Here is a 27,774-nt window from a genome sequence, read left to right as displayed (position 1 = left end):
TCTAATCCCCCACCAGGACCAGCAGACAACATCAACTGGAGGCCAGTCGGCTCCCAGCCTCCTGCCAGAGCTTGCTGCTGCCTGACAGACTCCTCCAGGGTCCCGAGATTGCTCCTTCCTCCTGCCAGCAAAATGATTGACAGCTGACTGCCCATCAGTGCCAGGGAGCTGCTGCCTTAGCTCCAGCCTGGCTCAGAGGGCCTGCTGGCTGTGCTCCATCCCTGCCTCACTGCCCACCTGTGCTGCTACATCTCTCCCTGCGAGCCTGAGTGCAGCCTGTGCCCTGCTGCTGCTCCGGCTCTGCTCCTGCCCTCAGGACAAACATGTTTCAAACACGTGGATTGCTGTTGCGTGTTACCTTCCAGTCCGGTGGGAGCTGGGCACCGAATCCCAGAGCAGGAAACATTTTGTCTCTAAAAGAAAAGAAGAAAACATACTGGTGTACATGTGCACAAAGGATGCTTGCATGGGTTTTGCTGAAGGCATGCTCCTCTGCAAACCAACAGCCTCCCCATCCCGCCAGGTCCAGTGAAAGCACCTGCTGTGCAGCCAACTCTGGATGCTAAAAATGTGGCTGGGACAAAGCAGCAGCCAGCAGCAAATATCAGCAAGCTGGGGACATCTGCCTTTGTGCTAACACAGCAGGTGAGTGGTCACCAGCCGCACCGAGCGAAGGATGCTCCATGTCTGCTTGAACATCATCATGCTCGACAGTGGTGATGGGGAGAGAGGAAAAACTGTCCTTACCTGTTCTCCTCGTCACAGTGTCTGCATCTCAATGTATGAGGCAATTTTCTCCTAAGGAGCTTTTCAAAAGCAAGGCAATATTTGTGCCTGCTTTGGGGGTGGGAAGTCAAGCCATGGAAACAGGTGAAAAGCATCCCAGCACCCCCTTGGGAAACCAGGGAAATGTATGCAAAACAACAGTGGAGCCCAAAAGGCACAGTGCTTACGAGTCGTAGTCCTGGATGATCTGCCCGACAGCCCAGATAGCTGACAAGTATTCATTTGTTCCCATGGGGTTGATATAGTGCAAAGAGGAGGGGTCTCGCGGGTTCCCGTTGGAGGCTGTGAAGTCAATCCCAACCTGAGGTGTGAGAGAAGCACAGACCCATCCTCTGTTACTAGTCACCACTATACACCTAGCTACTGATTCTCTATTGTAAATGGACCATGTGAAGTTCAGACACAGTCCCACCATGACCCAAACCTCAAACTTCGGAAAGTTTAACAAAATTCAGCTCTTCACCCTTCCTAAAAGAAATACTAGGGTAGACAAAGCAATCCACTATGATACCTGTTTTTTTCACCATCAAGCAACCCAGACAAGGTGTCCCAGAGCAACTCCTGCTCCTGGAACAAGCCTCCACCATTTCTGGGGCTCATGCCTGGGACTGTCATTGCCCATCTCCTGGGCACTAAGCTCAGGGAACAAGTAGCCCCATGGACAGCAAAGTGGCCAGGGCTGCCTGGGCATTTGCTGGATCTGAAAGCAACCCTGAGGGGGGCTTTCCCTGCAGCTGCTGTACATGGTGCTTCCCCTGGGTGCAATGTAGGCTGAGATGCTGCTTTGTCAGCAAAGCACTCATATTTCTCCCTCCTCCATTCTATTTAAAGACATATGTAGGAATGCGTATCCGAGATCTCGGACCCAGTTAAATCTGGTCAAATGTGGTGAGGTAATGAGCCACCAGATTTGAAATGACTTGGAGAGAAGAGCAAGGAAGAGACAAGCAGACGGTGTGACTGTGTTTGCCTAGTTTGCAGAGCAAATAGGAAAAAAACCAAAATAACTCTGGTGGCTAAATTGAGCTCAGGGGATTTGCACTGGATTTTGCTCCGTATCTGTAATGAGAGAGGAAAGACTCAGCTCCTGGGCTTGCAGCCGCAGATGGCTGGGTCAAAGCCAGGGGTGGGGAAGATGAGACATCCCCTGCGGTGCTGGGGCAGCTCTCAGCAGGGGCAGCTGCTGCTCTGCTTGTGCCGAGGGGATGCTGCTGCGAAGTGCAGGGGCTGGGAATGGTCCCAGCAGCCACTGCCCTCCCTCTGCTCGTTCCAGCAGGATGGAGGCAGAGGAACATGCAAAAAGCCTGGTAAAACCTGACTTCTTCAGCAAGCATGTTAGAGTCATAGCTCACTGCCGTAACACCTGCCCTGGTGCAGCTGGAGGAATGAGAAGTGCTGCTTTCAATAAAACAGAAGCGGCCAAGCCACACTTGGGCAGAGAGCAAGAGGGAAACTGAGGCACTGTGCACTTACCGACGCCAGCTGCCTTCCCAAATGGCAAGGGTGCATGCAGCAGTTTTGTCCCTGCCGGTGTACCAGCACGTCATTGCACACATTGCTCAACACGTAAAAACCCACCCAGGAGAGCAAAGATCGAACCAGATGCCTTGGGAAGGGGAGAAACCCAGTGCCCCTGTTACCAGCAGATCTTTAAACAGGGAGGAACAATTTCAGCATTCAGACTAATTTACGCAAGAGCTCTGTGCTACCAATAAACTTAATGATTTTCCCCTTCTATTCACTCTTCAGCATGGAGACCTTAGTTCACAGCAGCAGAATGGCACATCAAGAGCTCTCACACTTGTTCCTGTTTCTATGGCAACTCTTCCTCCTCCTCCTCCTCTCCCCACCATGTTTTGAGACAAGACAACAAAATAAAAATTGAAATTACTGTGTGTGCCCAGACCACTCTGGATACTGAATCAGAAAAGTTTTCAGAAATCAGAAAGCTAGTGGGGGGAAGAAAAACAGCACTTTTGTTTTGTGGTGGTTTCACTTGGGGTTGTAACGTCCTCATTTAATTACTCTTGACAAACCATCGTGGTTCCAGATCAAGTGAGGGTGGAATTCCAAATAAAATATAAAAAAACACAGAAACACTGTCTCGCTAACAGTCCAAAGCCTCTGAGCAGGGTTCAAAATAGGGAGACCTCGCTCAAAAATCTGGATGCTAGTTAAAACCAGTAATGGGGAAATAAGTTGGTACAACTTTGTGAAGACTCGTGAGGACTTTGTGGGACTCTGATCTTCAGCAATAGTCTTGAGCACCAGCAGGCCGTGATGCACTTCGAGCATCGTGGTACCCCAAAGCCCCAGTACCACACGGCTTAACAGCAAAATGAGGCATCTCCTCATTGCTGTGAAACCACACCCAGCCAAGCCAGCAGGATTCGGCTCTGTGGTTCAGCTGGCTAAAGGGCAGCCTCCTGTGCACGTTATTTCACGCCTGCCTTGGCAGAGCCTCCTGCAGCACCTCCCTTCACAGTTTTGACCATGATATATCTGTTACCACTACTGGAAAAAGAGCAGCAAAAGTCCTTACAGTGAACATCAGCTGGCAGCCTCCCAGGATATAGTCTAGGAAGGAGAAATCTCTGGTTATCTGAAAGAAAACAAAAAGAAGCGTGTTTCAGCAATCTTCACCATTGCAGGAAAAAGACTTGACCCAGCACAAGAGAAAGAGCAAAGGGGTGCAAATTGTGCTCTAAGGGGAGAGAAACCCAGGTAGAAAGAAAATTGCCCTTTTGTTCATGCTCCATAAGATGCACACGTGGAAATGCAAGAGGACTGGAAACAGAAGGCATGGGGGAACTCAGTGCAATATAAAGTCCCTGCCAAGGAGCAGAATTAAACATTCCAGCATGGTGCTCACCTTGCAGGACTTGACAATGATGATCCCAGAGTTCTTGTAATTCTTTTTCTTCTTTTGCTTTTTGGGGTTAATGCACTCTAGTTCTAGCTGTAAGACATGAGATGGACACTGGTGTGAAAGCAGTGTTGGGCTGTCCCAGGTGGACGCAAATGCTGAATGATGGTGATGCTGCAAACCACCTGCCTTTCTGCAGTGGCCACATCCTGCCAGGCACCTTCCCTCCGTGCATTTCAAAGTGCCCACGTGAATGAGCTACAGTGAGCTGCTGCTATATAACAAAGGAAACCAAGGCACAGGATCCCTGTGGGAAGGGGCTCTTCCTTTCTGGGGGTGGGTTAAGAGCAGCAAACGGCCACTCTAGAGGTGGGAGTCACCTGCAGCAGGGGCAGAGAGGAGCCATCACCCAAAGCTAACTGCAAAACTGAACTGCTGCCCAGTCACTGTCCACTGCTGGAATAGCTGGGACAGGCACACTGACAGCTAGGGTGGGCCACAGCCGTTTCTCAAACACTCTGGGGAAACAAAATGCCTTGTCAATGTTCAGAAAATTGCTGCAATATTGCATTTCTTTAAATCTAAAACCATTTGAATAAAAACTCGTCAAATAACAGCCTAAATTTGGGTTGGTTTGGGCTTTGGATTCGTTGTTCCTTCAGTCTCTGGATGCTGAACAACTGCCTCCAGCTGGGACCTCCAGAAGCTTTCCCCCGCTCAGCAAACAACCAGTATGTCAACAGAAGGCAAGACAACAGCCCCACTTCTCACAGGAGGAGGCACCACGCAGCTGATAACCTGGAAGAAGACCAGCTCCAGCGTGCAGCAAGCTGGGAGGAAAGAGGGATGAGAGATCACCGGGTGCTCACAGCAAACGTGGACTGCTTGAGGAGGTTCTCAATGGGGAGAGAAGGGTAAAGAGTGGCAGAGAGGAAGGGAGGGGAAGGCTGGCAGCACAAGAGTCCCAAGGCTGCAGATGGGAGGATGAAAGCTTGGGTAGGTGCAAGGAAAAGCTTGAGGAGAGCTGCAGGATGAAATGTTGGAGCCAGGAGGGCACCGAGGAATAGATACACAGCTCTTTGCAGAGCCCTCAGTTGCTGCCATACCACAACCAAGCTACGGCTTGAGATTGCTGAGGTTCAAAGACCACAGGCAAAGGGAGGGAAATAGAATCACTACTGCACAGCTGGAGGAGGAGGGGAAGCGGGGCACCAGGACCACAAGTGTCCTCCCCTACTAGTGTGGGTCCACAGCTGCAAAACCCAAATCCAACCAGCTCATCCCTCTACTGAGCAGCATGCTTGTGAAGACTTGCAGATTTCACTAGGGCCTGAGACGTCAACTACAGAGCACCCAAGGGCTCCTGCAGCCCTTAACTTGGCAGCTAAGCAGGACTGTAGGTTACCTGACAGGGTGCTGCGTGGTTTGGAAAAAGCCGCCAAGGGGGTGAGTCCTCCAGGCTGCTCAGGCACATTTGGGATCAGCCCGGAGATCAGCTGGGAACCCGTGGGCTCAAAAAGTCAGGCTCTGACAAACAGGCACCCAAATACTACATTGTTCACACTGTGCCTTAAAGCCGCGCTGTCAAACCTCTCCCTGGCACCTTCTCAAGGGATCCAAGGAAGGTCATCCCTTCCTCAGCACTGGAAAAACCTCTCTCCTGACGGAGAAAGAAGTAAGCTGCTTCTTTGCTGGCCTGTACGAAGCAGAAGTGAGTTTCACCAATTCCGAGCTGTCTGGAGAGAGGGCAGCCAGGAAACAAGACACTTGTGCGTGTGAGTACAAGTCATTGCAGGTGACCAGCCCAGCACTGCATGTCTTAGGAGTCCTTTGGGGAACAAAAGGAAAATGTGTGGACAGGGACAGAAGTAGGTGAGCCCCCAACATCTGACATCTGCAGCAACCACCCCACTGATACCTGTTGCAGAGGAACCCCTGCAGCCCCCGTAGCCAGGGCCCAGAGAAGAGACGGGCTCGAAGCAGGTGCTGGGTGTCTTCAGCACTGGGGCAGGTGCCCTGGATCTGTCCTTCTCCATCTACCCTCAGTGTGTACAGAGATTCATGGCAGTGATGGATGGAGCCTGGAGCCTGGATGTAACCAACAAACCCAAGGACCACGGAGCTTCCAGTGCCCAGCACCACAGGCAGGCCAGGGACTGCCACCATACTGAAGGGAATGTGTGACCAGAGAAGGGATGGGACTGCAAGGGATGGGGAGAGAAGAAGCGCTGCTGGGCAGCTTCCAGCCAGTCAGCAAAAGCAGACAGAGCCTCTTACAAACAGGCTCAAAACTCAGCTGCCTGATGCACTGCAGCTCCGGCAGCGTGTATAAATAAAGGCATATTTGGCTGAGTATTTCAGCCATCTCATGTCGCAGCATAGGTCAAATACCAGCATGCCCAAGAAAAAAACAAGAACTAACATTAACAAAACAAACAAACAAAAACCCTCTAGGGCAGAAATCAAGTAACTGAATGCTGCTGACAAGCCTACAGCAGGAGCGGCACCAGCTGACAGGGGAAGTGGCCAGGCCCTGGGGGATTCAGTAGAGCAGGAGACCGCAGCCTGGAGAGTGGGTATGGAAGAAGCCGACAATGTGTACACTGCAAAGAGCATTTTTTTCCTCCATATCTCAGAGCTGAGAATTCATGGCTCCCTGCAATTCATTCAACTCCCTACAATAAATACAGGAATTTTGCTGCTGCCTTCTGACCACAAAATCATCCCAGTATTGGAGGTCCTCAGCAAGGAGGTCCTCACCAACCCTCTGTCCTGGAGACAGCCACAACCTGCAACCAGCCTGGGGCTACAGCAGCTTGGAGCCAGAGGCATTTTCCAGGCACAACAAAGGGAAAACTATGAAGACAGAAAAGCCTTGAGGCAGGAAGTGTGATGCTACAACAGCCCGAGTCATAGCTACAGTCTGATACAGCCTGCCCTGGCCATCATCATCAAGAATAGAGGGAGGGTATGGCAGCAGAGGGGATGCGAGCTCTCGTCTTATTCCCATCTGCAAACGTGCAGTGCCTTGTCTGCAGCAAGAGCATCTCTCTGTTCCTGTTTCCATATTTACCCCCATCAGTGTGGCCAGATGAAAGGATGAGACAGGTCACAAGGAGCCGCCTCAGGGAGAAGGGATGCTGGAGTGCGGTACCCAGTGCTGACGAGCAGTGGCTGCTTGCTTTGGAAGCAGCTTCCTCTGCCAGAGCCCCTGGCAGCTCAGCCCAGCTCAGCGTCAGCAGGGGCACAGATGGAGCGAGGATGGAGGGCGCCTGGCCTTTCCCGATGCAGCCTTCATCTCTGCCCAGATGCTGCCCCTGGAGCACTGGGAGTCACACAAGCAAGGCAGCAACGGCCGAGCCACCCAAGGGGAAGAGGCAGAGAGAGCCCATCCCCAGCTGCACCCACGCCACATGCTCGGGCACATGCACAGAGGCACGGTGGCACAAGCGCGCAGCAAGGAGAGCTTAACTCTCTTATAACCAGTGTCTCTCAGGGTCCAATGGAGAGAAAAGATTTTATTACTAGGCTGCAGGTTGCACATACGGTGGAAAAATGGCTCCCAAATCCTCTCAAATTCAAAAACGGGCTCTGGCTCCATCAGCTTTTGTGGTCTTGGACAGGACACGTCATGCCTTTGTGCCTCAGTTTCCCAGCCGTTACTTTTCCCAGAAAAGTAATCAACTTTTCTAATTATACTGTGCGTTATTTTACATATACCTACTTCCCGGCCAAGACCTCCTCCTGTTTTTGTAGTCCTAGCTATGACTGCAGTGGAAAACATTGTCTATTCAGAAGCCTGCATGACATGCCTTAAATCAGGTGGCATCTGCAGAGGCTTTTGGCCAGCATTTCACTGGGAAGACGGGGACAGCTTTTTGCCACAAAACCCCTGGCAGCTGGCATCGCCTCCTGGGGCCAGGCTGTCCCTGCAGCAGACGCAATCTCAGCAGCACCACACACTGGGCGGGGAAGGCAGGGATCCCCTCTCACTCTGGCCCCACAAATCATAGGGCATCCCCCAAGCCACAGATGCTGCTTCAGATATCTCAGATTTTCAGACAAGACTGCCTTCATGCTCTATAACTCAGACAGCTCAGCTACAACAGTGGCCTGAGTTATTCATGGTGCCGGTGGGAGAATAAATAGGTTTCTCCACTCCTCTGAGCCTCCCTCGACCCCAGAACAGGCTGACAGTCTCAGTGCAAGCAACAAAATCTACCTCCAGCCCCAAGGAGCTGCCCCTCTGCTGTCGCTGCCTTGTTCTGCCCATAAAACATGATGGCACTTACTGGAAAGGCATCCTGGGCTTCACACATCCTGGCCACTGAGGTCTGAAACTCCCCGATGAAGTCATGTCCCCCATCGCTGTCGTAGTCGTAACACATGACCTGCGGCAGAAGGAGCACGAACCAGCCTCAGACGCGGTGAATACACCCCTGCTAGGAGGGCACGGCTGTCCCTCTGCTCTGCCCACAGGCTGGCATCCTCTTCCTCCATGCTATGGCACAAGACAGCCACAGCCCTTCAATGTTCCCAACTCTGCAGGGACATTTGAGGTTCCCTCCTCCCCCCTTTGGAGACCTCCAACTGAGATTTTTTCTGTTTTGTTTTGGGGGGTTTGTTGCTTTTGTTGTTGTTGTTATTGTTGTTTTAATAAGCAACCCATGGGGTTTTAGATGTTTAACAATGGAACCCATCATGACATGAGCCAAAAACGCAGCCATTACCTTTATCAGCTTCTCCACATCCCCATCACAGAGTGACACTAAAGGCACAGTGAACGGCTTCCAGACAGGGTCCAGCGTGTACTTGATCACCTGCAGGGTGGGGACGGAGGGATGCGGTTACAGTGAGTGAAACAGAAAACAGGCAAAAAGCAGGGGACATTCCCAAGAGACCCTGACTCTATCCCAGATGAGCTGCAGAAAGCCACATCTCAAACTTTAAAACAGGTGGGCTTCTAAACCTGACTCCGCATCCCTCACCCTAGCCGTTGCTTACTGTCCGTTGCCACCACTGCACCCATCCAGGGTCTGCCCACCGAGGAGACAGAGCAGTGGGACAGCACAGCCAGCCGGGAAAGCTGAATGGCCCTTGGCACGTCCAGATCTCGCCTCCTCTCTGTAACATCTGCTGCCTGAGCTGGAGAAATGTAATTGATGCTTTTTGACATTTACTAAGAGAATGCAACTGCTTGGTGGAAACTAGGTGTGCTAGCAAACTGTATGTGCTGTAGACATCAGAGATGCTTGAAGGGCATGTGAAAAGTCACTTTCACAAAGGTACCTTGCTCAAAAAGAAAGATTCATGTGAATCTCAGGGGCACAAAGCTCAGAAGTGCCCAGAAATACAGGCCTGGCAAAGACTTTTCAGGACAGCCGTTCTCACTGAAGCACCAGCAGCAATATTCACAGCATGAAGCTGTTTTAATACATTTTTAATAAGGAAAAGGGAGGAATGTGAATCTTAACAGCAACTACAAGGGTGAAAGAGACAGGCAGGTGATTTATACGCTGTGATCCAAGTCAGATGCCTGATGAAGAGGTGCAAAAGCCACTATTATGATGGAAGAACCCTACAGCCCCTTCCCATCCCAAGACATGCCTTTGCAGAGGCTGCACTCAAGACCTCATCTCCCTGCTCCACGGGGCTGTACCCACAGTACAGTATTGCAGGGGCAGCCTGGATCAAAGGAAAAGGAAAAGGGAGAAAAAAAAAAAAAAAGGAAGACCACAGAGCAACCCTGCTCTGTGCCAAGGTGCACACGGGGATAGCTGGAGCAGAGGACCTGCCCATACAGGACTTTGGAGCTCTGCAGCTGGAGCTGAGGAGGTGCAGGGACATGCGTCAGGCAGAGACAAGGTGATGCCAGCCTTCTTGCTGAGGCATGTGTTTGTGTTATGGAACAAACCTACAGCTCCAGTATGCCAGACACATGCAGGAAGTTTTGCCAGCAGGTGAAAGCAGCCCTCTGCTCTCTCCAAAGGCCTTCGGGTTCCTTCTGCTGAGCCCAACAGCAGCTCAGCCAGGTGAGGAGCAGGTCTGTCCCTGCTGCTGCAGGACAGAGATAGCAAATAACCACACAGGGCTTGCAACAGGCTTTTATTTTACAGGCAGACCGGGAAAAACCCTGACACTGCGAGCACAGTTTAGTAGAGAATTTGTAAACACCTCCTCCAGGAGGCTGGGAGAGCAAGAAGCCCACACAGGGAGGCAGGCACGGGATGTGGTGCCCATATGCTGCCAACCGCCAGGTCCCAAGGGTGGGCGTGCAGGAGGATCCTGCTCCTTCACTGCACGCACTCAGCTGGGCGTTCGCACCTTCTCTTAAATAACAGGCTGTAATGAGAGCACTAATCCTTCCCTGCCAGACACCTCCCTTTTGGCATGACAAATGGCAGCCTCAGGCTAACAGCTGATTACATTCATATACCCAAAGCTACAAGAAGAGGAAAACCTTTCTTTGTACGTGGTCTCAAAACATGAAGCTGCTCGTCTGGCACGAGGGCAATGCTTTATGTTTGGCTAGTACGAGACGGCTGCTGGAGCACCTGTAAGGCATGCAACATTTTCTTCCCTGCCCCATCACTTAAAGAAAACCTGGCAAGACCCTTAAAGGACGCTCCCAGGATCCCCCCCTCGCTTTATCGGTGATTTATGAGATAATGCCACAAAGGGTAAAAGAAGCTGATTTAAGGACTGGGGTGTTTCAGTAGCTCATTCTGGAGTAGCGCTTACCTCTGTTCTGTGGACCAGCATCCACTTCCCATCGTCACCAGGTTTATAAAACTCCAAGAAGGGGTCTGACTTTCCAAACAGATCCTGAGGAAGAACAACAGGACAGGTTACACAGGGATTTGCAAGAGAGAACTCCTCGCCATCATTTTTTCTGTAAATCAGTCAAAAAGCATGCGCATAGGCCAGTTTGAATCACCTTAAACACCCACCTCTGTCTTCCCCAGCACATCAACACTGCAAAAACCTTTACAAACTCTTGCAGCCAAGAAATAACAATGGTTATTTCTGTATGAGCTGTACACACGATGCCGACCGAGTACCGAAGTGCTCAGGAGAGGTCCCATCGCAGGGAGGGGAGGGCTGGGTGTGCCTTCCAGACTCCCTCTGCATCCCCAGCGTGAGTGGTCCATGGGGATGCCAATTCCACAAATGTTCGTGTTCTGGACATGCAGATCCTGTCGACGTTCACGCAGTATGTTGGCATTCCTGCAGTGGGCAACTCCGTGCCCAGGCGCGTGCCCGTGGGACTTTGCTCAGGGGATTCCATCCCTGGCACGCTCTCTGGACACCAGTGCCACGGAAAACAGCCCCAGCTGGGAGGCAGCTGTGTTTGGGTTAGAAAAACATCCAGAGCTTCAAAGCAAAAACGCAATTATGAAGTGCACAAGTGTCAGGAGTGGGGTTGGGGGGGGGAACCCTCCTACACACAGCAGGAAAGCATGAGCAGAGCAAATCTTTAAGGAGTAAGCTGCACGGTGTTGACAGAGATCATGCAACACCCTCTGAGATACGCAGACTTCAGCCAGCATGTGTTTGCTTTCCTGCCAGCACGTCCTTAGATATTCCCCTGATAAAGGGCTGCTGGTGTACGAGAAACATAAGCACACTTCCCCGCTGGGCATCTGCATGGGGGCAACTTCTGTTGGCAGGCAGAGATCCAAGAGCAGCACAAGCGGGTGGCGCAGGCAGCGCTCATGAGAGGAGCCCCAGTGCTTGCAAGCAGAACTTTGTTCCCATTCAGAAAAAAACTAGGATGTGGCTAAAAGTGAACCCAACCCAAAATATTCCAAATTATTTCCTATTTACTGAGAACTAGAGCTGTTTCAGCTGGGTTTTCTCCCAGATGGAGGTGGCTGCCTGAATCCTCAAACAGTTGGAGGAACTTCTTCCCATCGGCTTTGGCAGGGACACTTTGGGCTTCCAGGTGACGGAGCAGGGATGCAGAGGGCTGAGGGTACACCTGGACACCAGGGGGTCCCATCCCAGGAGACAGCAGCTGGTATGGCTGCAGGCTCAACCCCGGCCCCAGAGGAAAACCCATTAGCATTTCTATCCAAATCCTGTTTCCAAAGCCAGCTGGAAATGTAAATCACTGCAAAGCATTTTGGCTTGGAGAAACTGTAACGTGCTGTAGTCAAAACTCACAGCCACCTCTGATGACTGCTTTCATTTTATTTTATATTATTTACTGCAAGTCAATAGCAAAGAGCAAAAGCTTGAAGGGAGGCGCTCTGATGCTATTTTTCTCCTACCGTTTTTGCAGGAAAGCAGAACAAGCCTTTCTTTCTGCAGGGGAATTGGTTATGGTACAGTTCTGTGCATGCTTAGCCAGAGCCTGGACTCGGTGCTTCAAAGCTTCACTGATGAATTAAAGAACCATTGATATATACCCATTCTCACAGACCCTGTCCCTGCCTATGCTGGCTTAACCTGCAGCCCAAAGCAGTTTCATTGGCACTGACCCCACGGGAGGTGGTGGAGGCATCAGCACAGATGGCAGCAGGGAGCAGGAAAGGATGCCCGCTGGGGTCCTACACACGGCACCAGGAGCAGCAACCCAGTCTGCAAGCCCACTCAGCCTTGCTCCTTTCGAAGTAGGGTGGGAGATGCCTCCAAGCCACAAGATTGTGGACTGCTATTTTAAAATGTCAAAACCACTAACATCTCACCCACGCAAGCCTTGCAGGAGACAGAAACTGAGCAACTGAAAGAGCTCAGCAGACCAGATCGATCTGCAAGCTGGTCCAAGCACCTACATCATCCAAACTGGGGCTCGCTCACTGCAGCCAAGGAGGGCAGAGATGCAGGTTCCTCAGGAAGCAGCTCCCCAAAACACAGCTTCCAGCACCAATCCTGACTTGTAGCACTTGCCCTCCCCAGCCATGCTGCAAAATTATGCTTGCCCCTGCAGCTGTGCTGTCATGAATGGCCATGGGACTGGAAATCACCAGGGCTGAGCCTGGGTACAAATGTCTTCTCTTCTGCAAGTTTCTTCCTCTTAAAACTCCACCAAGAGGTGATCTGACACAAGGTACAAACGCCTCAGGCTGATTCTGCTGCTGGTATTTCCCCACCGTGAAGCTTTGCCATTTAAAGCAAGGCATCATCGCGTGGCCAGACCAGGGGTGTGTGATGGGGAGAACTTGCCCTTGGCCTGAGAGAGGTCCTGGGGTCAGGTTGGTCACTGCACACAGGTCTGGTTTGCAGCATGGCTGCTGGTGAGGGATGTTCAGCTCAGATGCTGCACATGCAGCAAGACGGCCCCATGGCCCTGCTTTGAAATCCCATGAGACCTCCAGCCCCCGCCACATGCTGCATGGTGCAGGAGGGTGCCATGCTCTCAGCTGCAGTCTGGTCCCTTATCCCCATGTTTTTTCTTGGCTGCTTCTTCTCCATTCTCTCCTGTATGCTTGTTTAACCCAGCTCTCATGGCGGCATTTCATCCACAACCAGTAAGTGCCCATCAGTAAGTTCTCCACAGCCAAATAGCAACTCCTTTCAGTCCAGGACTGTATTTTCAAGGCTTCTGCCATTCTCGCACACTTAGCCCCTGCATCACAACACGAGGTACCTCCTCCCAAGCTCTCTTAGCAAGACCGTGAGCTTGAAAAGCCAGGGCTGGGGTTTTGCATAGGCAGCATATGGTACAGTTAGCATGAGGGCAGTGGCTGTTTGGAACATTTATTTCATGGGTCACCAGGCCACTTTCCCTGCAGCACAGGGCAGGGCAACGCTGCCTCCACAGCTTTCTGCTCCCTGTACAACTTCAACAGGGCATACATGGCTCCTCTTCACACACTGCTGGGTGGGAAAGACCAGTGGGAGCAGGATGGGAAAGGGAAGCTAAGCTCACTGCAGCCTGGGAAGGGGTTTTAAAACTTCACTCATGCTGATAAAGACCCGGGCTTCTGATCTGAGAGACTGATGGAAATTGGGTGCTGCCACTGTGGAGAGAGCTGGCTGAAAAGTTGGGTTTCCACATCATGGGAAATTTCAGGATTTCCTTAAAAATAAGATGAGATTTGCCCAATTTCCTTTTACATGTTGAGATCATTTTCATTTCTGTTCTGAAGTGACATCAACATCCTTTGCCTGTTACTGGGACTTTGAGCATTGCAATGCTGCTGTGTGCTATAGGAATCAGCAAAGAAAGCCCATCCAGCTCTTGGTAACGTCAGGCGGGCACCGAGGTGAAGCAGAGGAAGGAGCTTTTTGCTGACATCTATTGATAAACTGGAGGGAGACCCAGAAAAGGATTATTCACAGTCCTTACTCCTGTGCAAACACGTCTACATCACAAACTGTCTGCCTACAGTGTTGCAGGCAGATGATGAATTTTTGTATTTTGACCACGGGTCTGAAGGGCAGATGTGTATTGCCTTATCTGAAGAAGCTGGAGAGGGACCTGGTTGGAAACCAGGTTAGAAAGGCAAGCCCTGCCCACAGAGCAAGTGATGCCACCAATTAAACTGACAATATAAGAAGTGCACGTATGCCTGAAGTCCCAGTGCTGCAAGGAGGCTGTGTGAAGACTCAGGTCCTTGGCCCTGCTCTTCATAATGGCCATTTCCGCAAAGAGACCCTGAAGCATGAAGGAATGGCACCAAACCTGCCATGAAATCTTATCCCTTGCTCTGCAAGACAACAGAGGCTTTTTCATGGGAAGAAAATTGTTGCATCAGAGATTTCTTCGTTGACATGCATGAGGTTGACTCTCAGCCACATCTCATAGGAAGCCACCAGCCCAATGATATTTTCCAGCCCACTTAGGAAATGAATTTACTTGAGGATTCCTCAGCAGGGACATCTGGCTCCTTGCACTGCAGAGTACTAGATAGGGTAAGTAGGAAGGAGAGAAAACAGCCACTCCCAACAGCTGGGAAGAACACTCAGATAAACTGGGCATCCATCTACTTTGGACAACAGGACTGAACAACCCTAGTTTTCTGCCCCGGCAAATGCCCTTCTGCCTAAATGCTTGCTTTACTGTGGTTTGAAAACCAAGGGCCATCCTGCCAACAATGCAAGCTCTGGAGACACTACGAAGAGGGAAAAAAAAAGTCCCATCGATTGCTTAGCAACAGAACTGGTTTAAAAAGAATCGCTCCGGTTGCCTGGTAAATAAGGTCAGATTGCTCTGTTCAGAAAGGCTTACAGTTTCCTGTGTGTCATATCCAAAGCCAAAACCTGTATTATCTACCTCCATGAGGTCAGTGCTTCTTCCTTGGAAAAGATGGGCCCTACTGTTTGACATATAAACAAACATTCACTCAATTTTGAGGAGGGCTAAAGGCAACAAGCCAGGAGCACTTATTGACTTGAGGGGTATCAAAACTGTCAACGCAGTCAGGAGATATTTCCAAAGAGCAGGCAGTGAAGTAATAAGTTTAGCTTAAAATTCTCTAAGACACAGGTCCTGTGTCACATAAAATCTTTCCGTTTATATGTGCATCACAAAGAAGGTGAAATGATGACAACAGAGAAACTGAGGCACAGGCTTACCCAGCAGCAAGTGGCACAGCCAGGACCTGACTCCAGACCTCCAGTCCCAGCCTCCTGCTTTCACCTGTGGGACTACTTTCTGACACCCCCATACCCATAAGCAGAGATCTCCTCAGCCTATGAATGACAGAAGTTTAACATTTGCATCCTCTGACACATCACCACTCACCTTTTTATCCAGCTTCCTGCCAGCCATGGTCAGAGTAATCACCCTGTTGTCAGAGAGCTCTTGGGCAGCTATCTGAAAGACAAAGGGAAGTTGTGTTCATTTTCAGCATGAAGTCACTGAACAGCAAGCCAAAAGCCAGAAAAGAATCCAGCATGTGAGGATGCACATGCTGGAGATACCCGTGCAACTCCTGCAAAACCCATTTCTAAGCTTCTGAAGATCTAATGAAGATCATACACACCATGGTGTGCCCAAGTCCCTGCCCTCGGGGTAATCCTGGTGGCACCATGAACTGGAGTGGAACCACGTCCTTGCACAATCACCCAACAAGATGGCCCAAGGATGAAGACCCCATCATGGCTCCTGATAGCTACAGCAGGCACAAGTGCAGCCTGGCTTACTTCAGTTTAAGGCGCTTATCTCACACATGCTTCAGCAAAATGGCTTTGACTGCCAAAGACCAGTGGGCTGGTTTTGTCTGGAACACGGTCTAATGAGTCTCTTGGTATTTTAAGAAAGGGAATGTTTATAACAAAAAAAAAAAAAAAAGAACACACAAAAACCAAAAAACCCCACACGTTTATTCATTTCTGTTAGCAGCCGTTTTCTGAATCATTTCAATTTCTTCTCAAGGCTCTGTCCTGATCGAACACCTGCTCCCCACCTCCTGCCTCCTGTCCCCCTTCCCTTCCCCATGGACCCAAGCCGTGGCTGTGCCTGTGTCCCTCAGCACCCCTGGCCTGAGGAGCTGGGGGCCCACCAGGAGCACAGTGCGGACATTTTCCCCTCACTGGAGCACTGCCTTCACTGGATCTCAGGGAGGCTGTCCTTCACTGGACATGCAGCATAATTACAGCTGGGCCTTTACAAAACTCAGTGAAATCAAGGGGACAATTTTCTTCAGAATGAGCAATCAGAGGGTTATTCACACTAATGGGAGGTGGGGAATGTGCAGAGCCAATGAGGCAGTCACGGCCCTGGAATCACAGCCCGTCCAGCGGAGACCACTCTCCTCAGTCCCCAGAGGATCTGCTCACTGCCAGCGTTCCCCCTGCCCACGCGGACACACAGCTCTGCAGACACAGCCTCAAGTTCCCCGCTGCGAAGGGGAAGGTGACTGCATGTGGATCGGGGCATGGATCTGCTGCTCCCACACCAGCCAACCTCAGCCCCGTGAGATGCCGTGAGCACAAGAACCTCAGGGCAGACTCCACAAAGGGTTCTCTTTCCCACATATCCAATAAGTTTGTGTTTCCTTAAGAACATTGTATTCAAAAGGCAGATTGTTAGGTTGGATTTCTTTAAGGATATTGTTTTCGAAAGGCAGATTGTTCTCCATTCACTTTAACAAAGCCAGAGCATTGTTTTTCTCTTCCACCCAGTCCTTGGTGGGTGCGCATATGTAAGGAACTGGAGCTGTAGGGAAGCAGACAGAGGTTGCCCTTTGCAGATGACGCTCCTGTCAAAAGCAGACCCAGTGTGGAGTCCCTGCATTTCTGGGCTCACCACAGGCTAAGGAAAAGCCAGGCTGTGCAGAACAAACAGGTACGCTGTGGCATCTCCCCTCGGACAATAACAACATCCCCACTACTTTGTCTGGTGGAAAGACCTTGATAACAATTCCTATAAGCACAGTGACATGCTTTGGGATTTTTCCCAACTATTTAAACCTCAGGACTCTCACTTAATCCCAGTAATCAAGCCAAGGTACTATTGTTGCATTCACCCCTCTATGACATTTGTGTGCTGCATTTAAAAAAATGGAAACTTGGAAAAAGCTTAAGGGAATACTGTTAAAGAAGGCAGGGCTTGGCTCTGAACCCCACACTTCCTAAGCCCAAAGCAGAAGACTCTTTCTCAGTTGGTGCTGGCAGCCCTGCGCTAACCCTGGGGCTCACTGCTCTCCAGCATGGTGCCAGGCTACGAGGGCAAGGTCCTTCCAGCACACACAAGCCACCACAGCCTGTTTGCATCACCTGGTTTTAGCAGAGGCAAAAATAAATAAATAACAAAAAAAAAAAATCAAAGAATTATACCAGTGGTACAAAATGAAGCAGACATCTCAGACCCCTTCATTTTAATGATGCATTAGTGACAGATCAGAAGCTTCTTTCTTTAAAGTGGGCAACTTTGAACTTGATTGGGAACTTTCAATCTGCTCCAGTCCCTCCCATTCAAGCACGGGGTGGCAAGAGCCCACTCCTGAAGAAGGCACACTGGCATCGGGTATCATCAAGAGCTTTGCTGCGGCTTTTCCTCTTGCATTTAAAGATTAACTGCAGCAATTAAGAGAGAAAAGCTAACAGCATCTTCCCAGTCTCTAGAGCAAACAGCAGTGGAGATGCCCTTGCAGCAGCCAGGTCCTGGTCTTTCAAACTGCTTTTAAACCCCTTCAGTGCTTTTAAAACCTGACTGTGGTTTAACTCTTGGCTGGCTTTTTCTTCCACGCCTTTATTGCTCTGCTGCAAGTCTAACAAAAACTGTAATGAAGAAGCAAACATAAATGATGGGAGATGTAGCATAGGGGAAATGAGCCTAAATTTAGCCTTTTCTTTAAGTAAATAAATAAATAAATCACTAAATAGATCTGCAGTGGGAATGCCACTGCCCGAAGGGGTCTGCAGCAGGAGCAGAGGCTGTTGCTATGAGACTTGTTGCTAACGGCATAACTCCTATCCTCTTCCTACAAACAAAACCACTGATTGTCAGCAAAGAAATCAGCCCTTTTACCTCCATCTGCTATGGGGAGGTCTGAACAGGCATTATGTACAAGATAATAAACAACAGTGTATATTTACTTTGTACTTCTCCAGATTTATTTTTTTTTATTTTAGTGCACAGAGACCAAAATACAGATTGAAGTCTCACAGAGCTGGACACCAGACAGAGACTGGATGAGATGGTCCCTGGCCCAAATACCTTCTCCTCCAAACAGACTACAAGTGGGCAGGAAAGTGGGACACAAAGGAAAAAAAGTTAGTGACACAAACTGCAGCATCCTGGGCCCCTCAGTGTCTTGCATCATCCCTGGTTTATTATGTGTATATAAACACTCTGTAGGTAAGATAAAGGAGTTACTGTACCGTTATCATCCCTTTCCCAGCTGGCTTGCCATTCCCCAGAAGGAGAGTTCTTGTTATTTTCTTGCTGGAGACAATCTAGAGAAGACAAAGAAAACAAAGTAATGATTGTACAAGTGATCAAAAGCAGACTCATAAGCAACTGATCATTGCTCATGTTAGTTAATTCACATTAAGCATTCACAGCAATAAAAAAAAAAAAAGATGTATTGTTCAGAGATGACCATGATGTTGTCTATGCTGCCACCATCACTGGAGGCACCTGAGTGAAGCTCAGCTCTTCCCAGGTCAAAAGAGCCCCATGGCGTAGACTGGGATGCAGCACCCCCAAAACACCACCGAGTCCATAGGGCATTAGGTGGCTTTTTAACAGTGTGGAGCAGCAACAGCACAAGAGGCTGAAGCAGCCCCTGCAGTGCAAAACCCCCTGTTTAACCCACGGACCAGGTGCTTGTGTGGTGCGAGTCAGTGGGATGTCACAAAGCCAGAGCTACTGTGATTTGTCCCAAGCAAAATCACAACTCAACCTTTCAAACACTGTGTTAAATACTCCCTTCAACCACAAACGGAATCTTTTTTCAGCTAACATGATCCCTGCCAGCAACTTGCTTCCAGGGCATGTTTCCATGGAGAAACCATGATACAAGCCAGATGCTCTCCCCGAGCATCCTCCTAGACTTACTGGCTGCACAGCAAGGCATAGGGGGTTGGTACCCCCCCCCAAAGGCATTTCTCCCCTTCAGCTCTGGCTTGTAAGAGGCTTCCGGCAGCTGAATTAAACCCCTTGAGATTTTCCCAGCTCAGTGAGTTTCAGGTGCCTTCAGATTTGGGGACCCTGTAAGTTTTTCACATGGGATGCAGACCCCCATACAACAAACTGCAACCTGCTGGAACCAGCCATGCTCTTCTCCCATACCTACCAGGGACCCCTTCAAAATCTATGGGTTACAATTTAAAAAGTGCAGCCCCACCCATCCTTCTGTCTTCTTCCTTGGTCCTATATCACAGTCAGAAATAAATAAATAAAAACAAATGAACGAAATGGCTTAGCTTCTTGCTACCACCATCGAAGTGACACAGCCACACTTGGATTCTTCCTATTGCTCTCCAGAAATGCTTTTTTTCTCCTCCCCTTTTTGCATTTTTGAGGCAAAACCCCTTCCCATCATGGCTAGCAGCACTGGAGCTCCTGAAGTTATGCTGGAATCTTCAATCCAGCCATGTCATGGTGCTTTTGCTCCAAAAACGTATACGAATCACCACATAACACAGCTAGATGTTTGTGCCTTGCTGTGGCGTAAGATTTCTTTGCAACCCTGGCGAGAAGCAACCATGGACACTATGCAGCCTGCAGTTTGATCCCTCCTAAGGTTTCACTCAGCCACAGAGGTCATTACAGGCCTCCAAGCAATCCAACCATCCTTTTAAATCTTGCCACAGACCTAATTAGCTGCAGTAAAACAATCCAGCTGATCTGACAGGGCTCTGATGCAAACTCAAAACTGGAAAGTCAGGTGCTCATTGTGCAGTTCATCAGAGGCAGGTTACTGCTGCATGAGTGCGCTCTCTTTCCCTTCTAACAGGTATGCTTAAGAAAACATCTCACCAGATTAAAAACAGACTTCAGAAACCCCACAGCAGTGTGGCTGAGCCCACAAGCCCAAGTCCTCCCTGTTCCACCCCTCTCCTCCCCAGGCCCCTGTGGTTCCCCACACCCCCCTCTGCCCTGGGCTCTGCCACGCAGGGATGCTGCACTGGTCACAGGGAGAAGACAACAACGCTTCAGGCAGAGGCTTTCAGGGAAAAAGGGAATGTGAGAAGATCCCTCCTTTCCAAGCTGGTGTCCCGTTGTGGACTACAGGTCACAAAGAAGTTCATGTATCACTTAAGAGAACTGCCACAAAAACTCATCAAAATCTGGGCACATGCATAAGGCAAGTTCTCTTCCACAGAGCTTAAATATTTCCATAAGGTCACAGAAGTTTAAAGTTCTCTTCTTGGTGAAAAGGACACCAAATGATTTCAAGGGAGCTGGGTAGCATGCAACTAGAGACAGAACCTCACGCTGCCAGTGGGGCCATGCAGTTCTGCCTTTGTTGCCCCATCGGAGGGGTGCACTGAGCTCATCACCTTTTAAAGCACCAGAAGCAGTTAGGCTCATCTAGGAGACCTCACATGCAGCAAAAGAGGGGGCTGACTCCTCCACCCTCTTCCCCAGCGCATACGGATGATGCTTCTCTCCAGCAGAGCCCTGGACTTCTGCAGAGGTAGGATTAGTAACGGTGAGGTTTCAGCTCTGTTTCCTTATGTCCTTAAGTTCTTCTCCTTTTGCAGCATCCATCAAGACTGTGGCCCTCACGATGAGCACTGCTGAACTGTCCCACACCAGAGGTGGCTGCATTCTAACAACAGGAAAACGAATGCTAAATGGTTTGGCCTTTATCACTGAGCACCAGTCTGGGCTGTTTCTTAATTTCTGCAGGATCAGAATTAGGTCATCACAGAGCTCTTCCAAAAACACTGACGTTAAACCTCAGACTGTAAATGTCAGTGATCTTCTGACAAGTTCTTTAGCTGGCAATAACAAAGTTATTCAGCCCCCTTTGGCATATCTGGTGCCAGATTTGTCTGTGTAATAAAGCGACCACATTCACAAGCCTTCCTGGACACCTTGGGCTGGCTGTCCATGCCGACCCACCTACTGCAGTGCCTGCTTCCCCCAGCACCGAGCATACAAAAGGCAGCTTCTCCCAGCCCCTACGTTCATGCCAGGTACCACAGCAGCCCCAGGCAACTGGAGGCTAAAAAAGAATGGAAAAATCTCCCTCATTTCTCACCTCTGAGTCAGAGCATGCTCAGAAGACAAAGAAGTTTGGAGAATTTAGCTGGCAATTCTAACTGGGTCTGGGCTCACGAATGCAAAGACCTTCCAAAGACTTATAAATAGCATGTGTCCTGAAAGCTCTTCCACAAGAACACAAGACAACATTGCTGCACCAACATGCTACAGAGGAGATACGATTTGCTTCACAACGCCAAGATTGTGTTTTCTGAATGCTTTGTTCTCAAACAGGAAAAAAAAGCGGTAATTTTTATTACAAAAGCTTTGCAAAAAAAATAAAAAAAATAGATATGAAGGTAGACTGCAATGTATCCTAACTTTAAACATCTGGAAGTTTCCCAAGTCCAAATCCAAGCTGGTGATCAGGGCTGTTACTATTAACCCTTGGTGAGAAACAGTTATCGCCAACACCTTCCAGTGCAAGTGACCAAGATAACTGGGTGCAAACACCCTCACACACCCTCCCCAGGGATCTGATTTCTCTCTGCAGTCAACAGCAGAAGCCCATACTATGACCAGCTGAGGCTTGAGCAAGTAACCAATGGCCCTGAAATGGAACACTTTGACCTAAAAAGTGCGACAAGCAATCAAATTATTATTATTATTTTTTTTTTTGGCCAGGAAGCACCCAACAAACTTTACAGCAGAGAAGAGAAGCAGCTCTGACCCCCCAGCTTGCCTGCAGCTGTTGTGATTTGGGGTCCCTTTGCTGGAGGACAGCGAGCAGCAGGGAAAGGACATCAGAGACTCACCATGCCCAGTGTGCAGGAAAATTCACCCAGGAAGTCATGCTCATACAGCTGCATGCTTGACTTGTCCTGGTCAAACAGGGCAAATTTGAGCTTCTGCACTTCTTCAAAGTGGTAGTCAACAACGAACTTCTTGGAAAAAGCTGGGTTGAGGTTATTCACAGCTGTCTCTGTCCTGTCGAGCTACAAAGAAAAAAGGGGGCATTTAGACATCTGTACCTCACATCTTTGTCACCACAATGTCTCTTCTGACTTCAGCTGGAGTCCTGACACGCACAAACCCTGTAGTGGCCATCAGAGCATGAGAGCACCAGGCATGCAGCAGACACATCCCTAAATGCAAGCCTTAATACTCTGTATGCAAGGTGGAATGAATCTAAACAAGGAACACCTCATGCAGAGAGCTGCATCCCTGAGGTCAGGGTGCCAAGGCTTGGTGTGCACTCAAGGCTTATTGAAGCTGAAATCTTTGCATTTGCTTTTAACACCTGTTCTCTCAGGACATAGAAAACCCCTGGAGACAATGCTTTCACACACCTCCAACCACCTGTTTCTCTTGTCCTTAACTAACCAGACACAGGGCTGTAATGCCTTCAAAGTCAAGCCAAAGCTATTTCTTTCAGGCCATGCAACTAACAGCAAGGACAAACAAACAAACAAAAAGCATCACAACTCAGAACAGTAACCCTCCAGCATTTCCCTCTAGACCTCAAAACAAAACATTCATGTGGTATCTTCTTTCTTGTCCCTCTGTAAAAAAATGAATTTCACCAGGCATTAGGAGAAACAAGAGGCTAGAAGGATGCAAATAAGACTTCAATAGACCCTGTCATCCAATATAGATCTGGAAGTCCTTCAGATGGAGAGAGCATCTTTGTGTTTATAACCTTCTTCATACAAATAGGATAGGGACACAGGGAATACATTGAGACCAGCACAGGAGAAACATGAGATGGGGCCAGATTTGAATCTCCCAAGTCTGAGGCAGGTCTTCCAGCAGTCTAGACATTGGTTGGCTGGAGAAACAACTTATCCCAGTTCTGCATGTTCCCTAAAAACAACCTGCTGAGCGCAGCCAGCTTTCTTCCCCCAGCCTCATTTTGGTGATGAGATGGCCTCAACACACACATACTTGAGGCTCAGACTGCAAAGATGGTGTGAAAAATCCTCACCCTTCTGTTGCTGCTGCTATAAAACCTGGAGTTTGGATACCGCTGTGTGAAGGGAAGAGAGTTTGTCTGCTCAGACACATTTAGAGGGCTGGGAGGATAACCTGCACCTTCTCTGGTATTTTGGCAGTGGCAGGAGTTGCAGTAATACAGCAACCCTGGCTCGGACACGCTGCAAGCCTCAGACACATAATTAACCATATGACACGTGGACTTCATGTCCATGTCTGCCCACTGCCATGAAAAACACTTGGCACTGCTCTCCAAGACAACTTTCCAGAGGGAGATGACCAGGATGCACCCTGCAGAGGAAGAAGTGGGAGGAAGACTGATGGATGCAATGCCCTCCTCTGATGCCTCCAAAATCCTCCTGAACCAGTGCAAAGGTGGCCACAACCAGCCCATTGGCTTCCTATATCATGTGAGCAGCCAAGGGCCAGACTGCCCTCACCCACAGGGCATGAGCCCAGCCAGCAGAACGTGACCTGGAGCATCTCAGATCCACTGACACTAACATGTTTAACTCAAAGCATCGCTCTTCATCCTCAGTAACTGAGTACCAAGGTGACAGGTACCTGCAGAGAAGCTCCAGCTGCCTGCTGGACCAGCAAAACGCTGATTCCCAGGCAGGTAAGCAAGCTGAAAGAAACAATATCCCCAAATGTCTGGGAAGAGAGGAGGGCACAAAAGATAAAGCATGGAGCTGCATATGGAAGCGGTGGGGAGCCAAGGGCTGGACAGGGAGCATGGAGGTGTACTGCCCAGGAAGTCCATCCACAGTATGGTGAGAGTGGTAAATATCCTTGTGAAGCTAAAAAGGCCAGAAAGAAATCCAAAAGCACAGCCAAAGTGAGTGATGAGCAATAACTGAATAAAGGTAGCCACCACTCACAGATGTTTCCAAGGATAACCTTCCAGCAAGAGAATGAAGTGAGAGCTTTGTAAGGAGAGACGGCTGCAGATAGCTTTTAGAAGATGAGAGGTGGCAGGGATTTCACGGAGGGTATCCTGCAGGACCAGGCTGGGACAGGGCAGGCCCTGACAGAGCTGGCTGCCTCGGCCTTTCTTCCATTTCACACTGTTATTCCAGGATAAGGTTACTGGGGCTGTTGAACAGAAAGAAAGGCACACGCTCTCCAGTGTGATTTTATCAAAACCACACCACTTTGAAGCACTTCGGGAGACTCCAAGGTGGTATTAGCGGCTGCTGCACCTCCTGCAATGCCCCTACTCAGGTATGAGACAGGATCTCAGGTGGGATGCAAAATGGGACCAAGGGGTACTTCTCATCTTGGATCCATACCTCTGCCCCCAGCCCTCATATGGGCATGGCCAGGAGGCTTCAGGTGCAGCCTCACTGATCCCCCACACAGCAGGTGTACAAGAGACACCTTAGGAAGCAGCATCCTACGCATGGAGTGGGGTGGGTAGAGCTGGTTCCCCTCCCATGGGGTCACTGCTGAAGGTCTCCTGGAGCCAGAAGGTCTCGTCCCACCTATACACAGCTCCCTGTGAAAGAAGTGCTGTGCTTAGGAGGAATTCACATAGGTAGCATGGGTTGTGGGAGCTGATGAGAGAGGGGAGCAGACTAAACCTCACATTTGTCTCCTCATGCTGGGTCTGTCCTTCCACACAACACTGAATATTTTGCCAGAACATGGAAATCCTCCCTTCTCCTTCCCCCAAGCCACTTAGAGCACCCACCAGGACAAGGAAAGATGCTCCTTCCTCTCCTCCAGCCCAGCTGTACCACATCTCACTGGGCTGTTCCCTCGGTGCTGCTCGCTCCAAGGAAAACCATCACATCCACCTGCAGCATCCTGCAGCCCTGGCCAGCATCACTTCTCATCCTGCAGTCCACATACCCAACGGAGAAGGCTGAGCTGCCTGACACAACCCAGGTCCCAGGGCAACACCTCCACAGAAAGCAGCTCCTGCACTGGCACCCATGGACTGCAGGACAGATGGACGTCTGCCAGAGCAGCAGAGCCAGAAATAAGTATGCCATGACAGAAAAAGCATAAAATGAAAACACATACCTCTGAGTCCCAATGGAACTCATTCAGCATAGAAGAGAGATTTTGAAGGGACTGAGTGGAAATGCGGTAAGTTTGCTATATATACCAACTATCGCAGTATTTTTAAAGTTGGTCACTTAGTCTGTCTTAATTGCCAGAAAAAGACTAAAGTAAATGCTGTATTCTCAAAATAGCCACCTGCCTCACCCTCTGGGGAGATGGAAATCGAATAAACCAACACAAGTGGGTTGTACACCAGCCAGAGCAATGCAGCTTCACAGAGATCCTTCCCTCTCTGCCACTGCCTGTACAGCGGGACCCAAACATCTGCTCAGAGAGACGCTCCTGGTGAACCAGGAGCAGTGGCCATCCATGAGTGTTGAGCTTGTCCAAACAAGCACAACATACACAAATCCCCTTTTGAGGCTAGCATATGAGGTTATGCATGAGATTACACATGAGATGGATTTTATCTCCTTTCATGTTCCCTGAGCTACTGGGAAGACAGGGACCAAGTCAAATCAGGATGGAAAGTGAGCTCACGAGGCAGCTGCTTCCCCTTTGGGATAATGGATAGCTGAGAAGGGGAAAGCAGATTGCCTGTGCTTCTTCCCACCCTGCCATTATCCAAAATGCATCCATGTCAAGGCTGGAGGCAGGCAACATGCCGTTTGGGATGCTGCAAAGTTGTGGGGCACCCAAAGATACAAAGAGCCCAGGTCTCTGCAAGAAGGGCTGTGCCTTACACTGAAACAAAAATAGCCTTTTTCTGAGTGCAAATGGAAAAGAAAAGAATATAGAAGGAGCAGGAACTTCAAGAGTATCTCCACAGTGCAATCAAGACACTTACTACTGCTCAAATGCTCTTACACGTTGCCACACCAGCAGGGATACACCAGCCTGATGAAGACTGCTGGGCTGGGTGTGGAGGGAATATCCAGGCTGGGAGACTGTAGAATGACAGACAGGTTTGGGTTGGGAGGGACACTTAAAGATCACCCAGTCCAACCCCCTGCCATGGCCAGGGACATCTTTCACTAGATCAGGTTGCTCAAAGCCCCATCCAACTCAACTTTGAACACTTCCAATGATGAGGCATCCATTTCTCTGGGCAACCTCATCCTGTGTCCCACCACTCTCATCATGAAAAAATTCTTCCTTACATCCCAACTAAATCTACCCTTTTGCAGTTTAAAACCACTGCCTTTTGTCCTGTCACAACCAGTGCCGGTACAAAGCCTTTCTCCATCTTTCTTATAAGCCCCCCTTTACATACTGAAAGGTTGCAATGAGGTCTCCCTGGAGCCTTCTCTTCTCCATGCTGAACATCCCCAGCTCTCTCAACTTCTCATCACAGGAGAGGTGCTCCAGCCCTCTGATCATCCTCGTGGCCTCCTCTGGACCCGCTCCAACAGGTCTGTGTCTGTCTTATGCTGCAGGTCCCAGAGCTGAACACGATACTGCAGGTGGGGACTCCCCACTATGGATCCAGCCTGAAAAAGGGTCTGAGGACACGTGCATTACAGGGATGTCAGGTGCCCACTTCCTGGCCCAAGCTGCTAAGGAAGAGCTACAGAAACACGACTGATCGTATGAGCCATGTTCAAGGCTGGACTGTGGCACCACATCTGAGGCTGTGCTGCAACAGTCTTGTGTCACGCAGGCAGCAGAGAGGGAAGAACAGTTTTCCCCATTAAAACCAGCTCCTGGGCACCAGGTGAAGCTTTGAAGGAGGTAACTTGAGGTCCCATCTCCAGCTTTACCAGGAATGGGTGGGCCAGGGAAGGGGAAGAGAAACACAGTCAACATGTCTCGAGTTCACCCTTGCAGAGTGAGGAGGCTTCTGTCAACACCCAGCTGGCCAAGTGTTTAACTGCCTCCTTACTGTGTGAACCACAAAAAAAATCACAAGCTTCAGCTGCTTTCTTGAACATATTTCAGTCTTCAATTTGGTACAACTCTTTACCTTCCACCTTGCTGGTAACCATCGTGCACAAGGGCTTTTCACACAACATCCACCAGGAGGCAACCAGGCCATGGGCTCCCACCTCCTCCTCCTCGCCTAGACGCTCACACATTTGTGTGCCCTGCAAAGAGCAGAAGTGGCTTTGCAACCCAGGAGCAGAAAAGCACAAGGGTTTTTAAGAGCCTTTGGTTAGCAACCAGGCTAACTGAAGATTTCTGTTCGTCCAAGAGTCTCAATTCCACAAAACAAGCACACATCTGGGAAAGTTTCTCTAATTGTAACCCTTGCATTAAATGAACGCAGCTGAAGAGCCCTCCAGTTTCCAAGGAGAGGTTTGCTGGAGACGTTCAGGCATCCCCAGCACTTGGGAGATGCCCTCCTAAGGGGCAGGGGACACAGGATGGAACATTTGGGAGCAGAGACTCCATGCCATACTGCTGTTCTCCCCTCCCCTCCAAAGGTATCCTAGGAGCCCCAGGCCGACAGGCTGGCAGCTGATGGCCTCCATACCCCTCTGAGACACAGCAACAGAGGAGATGAGGGGTGCCCAGTGCCACCACACCGAGGCTCTGGAAGGAGGGATGACTCAGGCTGGCACAAAAGCAA

At 49.8% G+C, this 27,774-nt stretch overlaps 1 protein-coding gene across 2 annotated transcripts in view; it reads right to left on the bottom strand.

Annotated features, from left to right (window-relative positions):
* Window positions 1–27,774, bottom strand: part of CPNE2 (copine 2) — a 60,215-nt gene that overhangs the window by 14,654 nt on the left and 17,787 nt on the right. For both annotated transcript variants that reach the window (XM_035543851.2, XM_035543852.2), the window contains exons 3-12: window positions 22,019–22,198; window positions 18,428–18,502; window positions 15,345–15,416; window positions 10,394–10,477; window positions 8,383–8,472; window positions 7,945–8,043; window positions 3,659–3,745; window positions 3,329–3,388; window positions 954–1,087; window positions 359–413 (exon numbers count right to left, since the gene is read on the bottom strand). In XM_035543851.2, the coding sequence (XP_035399744.1) occupies window positions 359–413; window positions 954–1,087; window positions 3,329–3,388; window positions 3,659–3,745; window positions 7,945–8,043; window positions 8,383–8,472; window positions 10,394–10,477; window positions 15,345–15,416; window positions 18,428–18,502; window positions 22,019–22,198 (936 nt within the window). The remainder of the gene's footprint in view (window positions 1–358; window positions 414–953; window positions 1,088–3,328; window positions 3,389–3,658; window positions 3,746–7,944; window positions 8,044–8,382; window positions 8,473–10,393; window positions 10,478–15,344; window positions 15,417–18,427; window positions 18,503–22,018; window positions 22,199–27,774) is intronic.

This window comes from Cygnus atratus, chromosome 12 (genome assembly GCF_013377495.2).
Source record: "Cygnus atratus isolate AKBS03 ecotype Queensland, Australia chromosome 12, CAtr_DNAZoo_HiC_assembly, whole genome shotgun sequence".
In the NCBI taxonomy this organism is placed as follows: Eukaryota; Metazoa; Chordata; class Aves; order Anseriformes; family Anatidae; genus Cygnus; species Cygnus atratus.
The sequence above is the reverse complement of the archived record's forward strand: the minus strand, read 5'-3'. Positions and strand labels throughout refer to the sequence as shown.